The sequence below is a fragment of the Patiria miniata genome, unplaced genomic scaffold (assembly GCF_015706575.1).
Source record: "Patiria miniata isolate m_02_andy unplaced genomic scaffold, ASM1570657v1 HiC_scaffold_2, whole genome shotgun sequence".
Taxonomy (NCBI): domain Eukaryota; kingdom Metazoa; phylum Echinodermata; class Asteroidea; order Valvatida; family Asterinidae; genus Patiria; species Patiria miniata.
Window position 1 is genome coordinate 16,624,407 of NW_024037058.1, and position 8,182 is coordinate 16,632,588.

General features: G+C 40.7%; 1 protein-coding gene across 4 annotated transcripts in view; it reads left to right on the plus strand.

Moving 5' to 3' along the window:
* LOC119726694 (inositol 1,4,5-trisphosphate receptor) overlaps positions 1 to 7,939 on the plus strand; it is a 114,728-nt gene extending 106,789 nt beyond the window's left edge. For all 4 annotated transcript variants that reach the window (XM_038198490.1, XM_038198492.1, XM_038198493.1 and 1 more), the window contains 4 exons: positions 406 to 571; positions 2,672 to 2,832; positions 5,612 to 5,773; positions 7,097 to 7,939. In XM_038198490.1, coding sequence (XP_038054418.1) covers positions 406 to 571; positions 2,672 to 2,832; positions 5,612 to 5,773; positions 7,097 to 7,174 — 567 coding nt within the window. In that variant the 3' untranslated portion in view covers positions 7,175 to 7,939. The remainder of the gene's footprint in view (positions 1 to 405; positions 572 to 2,671; positions 2,833 to 5,611; positions 5,774 to 7,096) is intronic.
* Positions 7,940 to 8,182: the final 243 nt, after the last annotated feature.

Sequence of the window (8,182 nt, forward strand, 5' to 3'; positions counted from 1 at the left end):
CTACAAGAAATTCATTTAGCAAAATATAAACCTTTAAATTGATGTCACGTGACCCCCGGTGACGTCATGACGTCACATCTTCAGATGATGGTTAATGACTATGCACGGTTTAAAGGTGATCGTATTTTAAAAGGTTCCGAAAGTGTCTTGTAGAATGAAAGCGTGTACAAAACCTATTGGAAAAAGTGGGGGAAAAATAGGGGGAAAAAAGGGGGGAAAATACTACCAAAAACAAAAGCTGTTTTCAATGAAATTTGCCGGAAAAGCTAAGAAAGGAAAATACAGAGTTTAGATGGAGAACAATATTCAGGACATCAGTACATTCCTCAATATTACTTGTGATTTTTTCTCAATAAACAGTGTCGAAATCAAATCTTTTCTATGTCGTCTTGTTTTCCTCACAAGGAACCATTATACATGGCCCGAGTCATCTACGACCTCTTGTTCTTCATCGTGGTCATCATCATTGTCCTCAACCTCATCTTTGGTGTCATCATCGACACCTTTGCTGACTTGAGGAGCGAGAAGCAGCAGAAGGAGGAGATCTTGAAAAACACCTGCTTCATCTGTGGTAAGAAAACCCTTGGTGCACCTGTTTGTCATTTAGTAGTTGATGCAACTCTTTGTGTTCTATGGGCTAAGTGCACAAGTACCCCCTCAACTGTACGAAAGGGAGAGTTGGGGGAGACCACCGGGAGAGACCTTTGACTTCATTACCGACGACGCCTGAGGCTCATGCAAAAACGCTATGACTTTATGAACACTAAGAATGAAAATAATCATGTGTACTTCATGCCATTCGCACAAGAACCAGTCCAGCTAGTCGCACAGTCGTACTTTACCATTATGTCTAAGGACAAGGCATATGTCCGTATAATGTAACACTCTCCCATAGACTAAGCAGGCGCGGTTCTAGAACCAATATTTGGGGGGGGGGGGGGCTAGCACGGTGGATCCAGAATTTTTTCAGGGAGGCGTGCTGAAATGTAGACAAGTAATTTTTTCCTGACACTTAGGCCTCCGAAAATCAATGGGGGGGGGGGGGGGGGGGGGCTCATGCCATATTTTCAATGGGGAGCGCCAATAAAATCCTAAAATCATTCACACTATATTAACTAATGCACCCTTGTCGCGGCTATTTCTTCTTTAGGGGGAGACCATTCGCATGTACATCACAATCCTTCTTTTTGCTAATGCAATTTTTTTTTACGGAATTTATTTTGGGGGGGCTAGACAAAAATTTGGGGGGGCTACAGCCCCCCCCCCAGCCCCCTCGTAGAACCGCGCCTGAGACTAAGCACACATTCCTACCTTCGAGGACAACAAAGAATGAGTTGTTATCTCTCTGCGTGTCTGTCCTTGGGATGTATGTAATACAAGAGAATGTGCCTGCTGTGTGTGTCCCGTTCCCTGGGCTCTCAAAAGTGGTGAAAAAGCACCCTCTCTTGTTTGCGCCCGGAGCCCATTGGCTCCCTGTGTGAACTGTAGGGGAAGGGACACGTATTGGCTTGCTTACTGTTTTTGGCAGCACTATACAAACTAGAGCAAGTTCGGGTGAGAACTGCCGTTAACCACAATTCAGCTATACATTCGCTTGAACCCATGTTAGTTGACCGTAGGAGAACCAGTCAACTGTTAGGGACCAGACCTACTGAGGTTAGTTTGCTTGTTACAATAGCCTCGCGCATCATAATGCACAGTAGGGAGCGAGAAACCTAGAAGTTTCGTGATGACCCTTTGATCATCGCTGCTGTTAGCATGCAGGCTTAAGTTGCATCTCCAGTTGACCACTAGTCAAGGAGTGATCTGAAATTGAACTTGCTCCTGAGAAAAATACTGTGTAAGACCATTTAATCCACTGAAATTCAAGTAGATAGGGTCAGATTTTGGACATTTGCAGTGAGCAACAACAACAAAAATTGAAGAAGTCAAACTTGATATGGTTAATTACCTTTCCCATGTTCCGCCAACAGGCATGTATTTGTGTCCTCACACTCGCCCAATGAAAATCCACAACAATAGCACCTCATGCAAAGTGGTAAATTTAGAGAAGTAACACCAGCATTATGGGCCAATTAACCATGATATCTAATGAATGATTCAGAGAAATGATCCAAAACTCCTAGTCTGTAATCTCCTTGACTATTAGTAGATGATGGGTGTGTATGAGATTTGAAAAACACATTTTCAGGTTTATTCACTGAGCTCTGAATAGCCCTGTCACGGACATTACGTAACGAGAGATAAACAGAGCAGATGAATGCACACAAGTCTATGGGGCACCTGGAAACCGGATTCGTATTTTGCAATTTTTCATCTAATCAAAAGAAGACGGAAGTTTTTACCATAAAAATATCAAAATTTAACATTTACTTCAATAATAGTTCAAAATAAAAACTTTTCTTGATTTTGTTGGTACCCTGCTATAAGCCTTTGCACAATTTCACCTGCGCTTGTGCTGTTGGTTTATTTCGGGAGATAATTAGTTCACATGTGTTGGGTAACCTTTGGAAAAAATGACTAATGACTAGCCCCATAAATGGGCCTCAAATACTGGACTTCTTCCGTATATTGGGCCCCACTAGCACCAGAGAATTCTGAATGAATGAAGATAACCCAAAAATCCTGTTTATGTGACTCCTGGACCTCCCATTTTACCTCATCTGTTCAGGTCTGAACCGCTCGTCCTTCGACAACAAATCCGTCTCTTTTGAGGAACACTACAAAGAGGAGCACAGCATGTGGCACTACTTGTACTTCATCGTCTTGGTCAAAGTGAAGGACCCGACGGAATTTACTGGGCCAGAGAGCTACGTCTATAACATGATCAAGGTACAAAATAAAGTTGTCTCTATTCAGGGCATTTGGCACAAGAAGAAATTTTTTTGGGGGGGGGGGAGCAAAATTACATCTTGTTTCCCTGGGAGAAATGTCTGATAACATTATGTCCCCCCCCAAAAAAGACATTGACTTTTGAAGGAATTTTGCATCAGAGAGATTTTACAACAAAAGCATGGATTGAAGTACCGACTGTTTTATTGGATTAAAACCAGCCAGCCGGCCTGTAATTATAATCAATGACCATAATGCGCATGCGTGAAACATATCACGTGAACAACTAAATATGTCACCTGATTCGGAATAAGTTCTTACAGCTTATATATTCCACGACGGTGGTGTGTGCGTTAAATCGCTGACCTGAATGCTGGAGGTTCCTGGCTCAATTCCTGGAGGGAATTTTACATTTTCATTTTTGCCCCCACAATTGAATTTCTTACCTAAAGTGTGTTTAATCAACTCCTGATGATCGATAAAATGAAATGCAGCCTTTTCTTCTCATTCATGGCTCTGGAGGATTTTTTTTTTAAAAGGGAAGATAAGTCCGAGAACCATTCCTTCACCATCTGACGCATGCGCATTATGGTCATTGACTATACTTGACTATATATAAAAAAGTTAATCACAAGTCATCCAGGAATTCTCTTGTCATTGATTATTGTCTGTTCCTACCATGAGCCTTATGGGGTACCAGGAAGTGCAGCAATAGGAACAATGGGAGAGTTTTTTCCAAAACGCGATACATCCATAGGAAAAAAGGTGAACATTTTGCAAGGTAATGAAACTTTAATGAACGAAAACGGTCTAAAAGCTGTTTTGTAAACTTTATTTTTTAATTTGTTGCATTCTTAAGTCCTGTTTAAATATAAAACAGCCGTCGAAATTGCTGTTGGGCAGCCAGGAAAGAGCAGGATTTTTAAAGAGAACAAAATGATGTATATCACGTTTAGGAAATAAATCTTCAATGGGACCCCGCAAGTCGGCCTTCAGTTGGGGTGTACATTTACAGGTACATGTAGTACGGGAATGGGGTACCCGATTAAAAAAAACCATGGGTACCCTAAAAAAAAAATTTAAAAAACCTTAAAGAAACCCAACCCCAGAATTTAAATCCCCAAACAGCAACTTTCGAGATTGCATCACTTTTCAATTGTGGTTTTTGTGGTGTCATCTGTCACAGAGTGAAAGGCTATGGTTGCCAATCAAGGCAGGTGGGATAAAAAAAAAATTCACCATGAAAAGTGGCGCAATTCTCTAAACAGACCCTTTCATAAAGTTGGTCACTGCTCAGTCAACTGTGAATGTAATGACATGATCAGGGTGTCATTCTAAAGAGGAGATTCAACCCTAACAGAGGATGTCTCCCTTAATTTCACATATTGCCCTACTTCTGTGCAATAATATTTCGGTTTCGAAATACTATTAAATAATGTTAAATAATGTTAAATAATGTGAGTTGAATTTTATTGCGGCAGAGACTTGTTGTAGAATGGCATGCTAATTGTCCGTGGCTAGGAGTGAATAAACGTACTAGAATCTGAGCATTCTAGTCATGAAGTACTCTTGCTCAGGGCAAAAACCAAATGTCTTTTGAAGTATCTTTTTTTTGTTCCGTGTTTCCCCATGGGTTAACTTCTTGCGTGTCTCAGTGGAATTGCTGGGACAGTAATGTACGCGAGGTGGAATACTGATTGGACATTATGTATCCCGGGAACAGACAAGTGGGACCGGCTTTAGGTAGTCATGAACCCTGGTTTCCATTCGGGGCATCTATTAACATTTTACAAAATGAGCGAGGGACTGTGGCCTCCTAAAGACCTGAAACCTTATAATCTTTAAAAATAAAAAATCATTCTGTCGCCAATGCAAGGTTTGAATTTCTAGTTCATTGTTTCATATGAGAAATCTTGCAGATGACTTTGTGTACAAAATGGCTGCCTTTTGTTGCTTTGTTCTCTCATTTTGATCAATCGAAAATGGGTGTGATTTCTATTTGTCTGAAAGTCAAAACCTGACCAGCAGAAACTTGAAAATCCTTTTTCCATGTCATTGAACAGTCAAGGAGTAAATACAGGGTGAACCAAAAAAATAAAACCCAAATGGCAGGACCAATTATTTCATGAAGTTCTGCATGTAGCACTTTCAAAATCTAGGATATGAAAGCCCAACTTATAATCTTTCTGTTTAGTACAAGAATCATTCAAATCACTCATGTACTTTTTAAGTTACGGAATTTTGAACACAATTGCAAATTTAAAGTTCTGTCAACTGATCACAGAAAAAGTTAAGTGTCCTTTTCAGCAAAACGAAAACACTTTACATAGGGATGTATGTGAGTTGTTTCGGTGATCCGTGGATAGAACTTTCAAACAGTGTTTGTGTTTAAAGTTCCATATCTTGAAAAGTACATGAGTGATTTAAATGATTCTTTAACTAAAAGAAAGCTTATTAATTGGGCTTTCATACCCTAGATTTTGAAAGTGCTACATGCAGAACTTCATTACCTGACAGTGGCGGATCCAGAGAGGTTCGTGCCGAGGGGGCACAACGGCTCATTCAAGTGAAAAATGGCCTTATTTTACAAAATTTTGGTCACTGCCGGGGGGCGCACGCCCCCGTAGCACCCCCCTGGATCCGCCAATGCCTGACATTTGGGTTTCCTCTTTTGTTTTTACTCACCCTGTACAGTGCAGTGCAATGTACTATAAGTGCTGATGGGCTAAGAACTGATGATTGATTGACCAACTGATGTTGTTTTTTTCTGTCTATTCAGGAGAAGAACCAGGATTGGTTCCCCAGGATGCGAGCCATGTCGCTAGACTCTGACGAGGGAGAGAGTGAACAGAATGAGATGAGAATCCTACAGAATCAGCTAGAGAACACCAACTCACTAGTCAAGGTCCTGTCTGGCCAGCTCAGAGAACTCAAGGACCAGGTAATTTCGCCAAATGTTATATAATTTTTCAGAGGAATTAAACAAAAAAACTAACAAAAGTATCCAAAGATATCAACACGATTAAGGGCCACACACACTGGAATTTGCAACCTTGTGGAGTCATTTCTTTGTTCTCGTGTACTAAAGTTATCGAGTTTGAAAGTGTAGTTTAAAAATGCTCTTATTTTAACCAGAATTAATTTCCTGGGCTGAAATTCAGACTTAATATCCCTTACATAAAATACTTCAATTTGCGACGGATCAACACACCTTGGAAATTCCTAGTTTTTGAGTAAAATCCATATATCTATTTCTTGATAACCTTGTGGAGACGTATTCACCTATAGAAATTGCCCTGTGGAGAATTATACAATCTTTTGTTCCCTATTGTTCCCTAGTGCACATGTCTCCCCAGGGTACCGTGTAACAGATCATGATGTGAAATAAAGCATAGTAATAGTAGCCAGCATTCGGTGCAAACAAATTTGAGATCAAAATTTCAGTATGCCAAATAACAGGGGCTGTGTTTTCCACATGTTAACCCCCCTCCTATGCAAACATACTCTGTGCAAAGTTGTCTTTTCAGTCAAAATCAGTCAAGTGACTGTTTTTAACAGTTTAGAGCTTCCAGCCTACATAAAGCAGGATTGACTGGCTGTGACTGTTTATGTTACATGACACAGCTATGCTTTGACTGTAGGTGATTGATAAGCCAGCTGTGCCTACCACTTGCCTGCTTTTGTCTGTTGACTGAATTTGACTAGTCACAGTGCTTGCTGGAAATATGATCTGACTGTTGGTGACTAGCCTGTGTAAAAGGCATGGCAGGGGAAGAGGATTGATTTTTAGACTGTCTGTGACTGTTCAGACAGCAGGAGGGTTAATCAGGCATGCAAGTTTTCCTCGGATCCACTGATTTCCTTGTTTCTTACTTCTCATGAATGCCATTACAAACTGAAAAACACTGTACAAAGTCTTGAGTGGTTTGGAATGTCCTCGTTTTTCCCTAAATTCCCAGTTGCATGCATGTTTTTGGAGGATTTGGACTTATTCTCCACGGTATAATAACAGTCGGGGTATTGGGATTACTTTCAATTTGACGCCATGCACAAAAAATGGCCCCACCTCCATTGTAAAAAAGATGGACGTATTCAAGACAATTTCCTGGTATTGTTCCAATGTTCCAAAGCCAAAGTGAAAATGATACATATTAATTCACATCCAGAAGAAAAAATATTCATGAAAACCCTAGAGGTGGCACCATCGACTGGAGTTCATAATCCACTTTTTGACGTTGCTTCTAATCGTCGTTTCCTTTTACAGATGACAGAGCAGCGCAAACAGAAGCAACGCATCAACCTCCTCAGTTCTCCCAGCATCCCCCAGATGGGCGGGCCCTGAATCCACTCCGTCTCCTAGCAGCCCTGTATCCTAGCAACCACTCATCCCGGCAACCACAACAGCAGCATCATTAAGCTAAGATTTCTCACTTTTTTTCAAGATGTAAACACAGGTGCTCCATATATTTCCTCTTCTTTTTTTCTCCCGTGTGAAGCAAATCCGTCCGAGACTCTGCTCTCCTGAGTGTCTTCTAAAAATGATGTTCTTTGCAGAAAGTGAGAATAGTTTTCTAGCTCAGGATTCAAAGACTATTTTAAACAGAGGTCGGAAAATTGTGTAATTGTAGCCAATTTTATGTCTGTCTCATGTTTGTAAGTGATAGCTAAGATATATATATATTTGATGCTATTTTTGTAGATTTTTCTAATAATATCAAGCTTTACCTTGCTATCATGTGACTACTAGTGGATTTAAAGGAATGATCGTTTGTAAGGTGTTATTCTTATTTTGCAAAGATTGTGTTTGTAGCTTAGAACGTCAACTGCTCCCAACCCAGATTCTTCAAAACTATTTGGGGATTTAGTAAGGTATTTCCCAGCTACTATTACTTTACAATGGACTAGTTCCTCTTTGAAAGTTATAGAATGAAAGAATGTAGGAGGATTGTTTGCACTGTGTCTGATGATGTTAAATTAGGGAATACATATGTGCTTGGCCGGTATTAACCCTTCCACGCCGGCTGACGGCTAAAGACGGCTATAGACGCAGCTCGATGAAAGCCAATAAGCCGGGGCACTGCTATAGCTGCATTCCTGCTGCATAGCCGCATTCCCGCTGCATAGCCACATTCATTCATAGACAATGGCCAAATGCCTGCACATTCCACTCAAAGTGCAGCTGTCCGCGGCCGAACAATACCAGCGTTAAGGGGTTAAACCAGCTAGGGGCCTGGTCACTGGCTCTTAGCCGGTTTTAAGCGTACTTGTTTAATACCACCCAAGCACATATTTATTCCCATTCATAAATACTTTTCGGTCAAAAAGTCAAAATAAGTCAAAATTCATACAA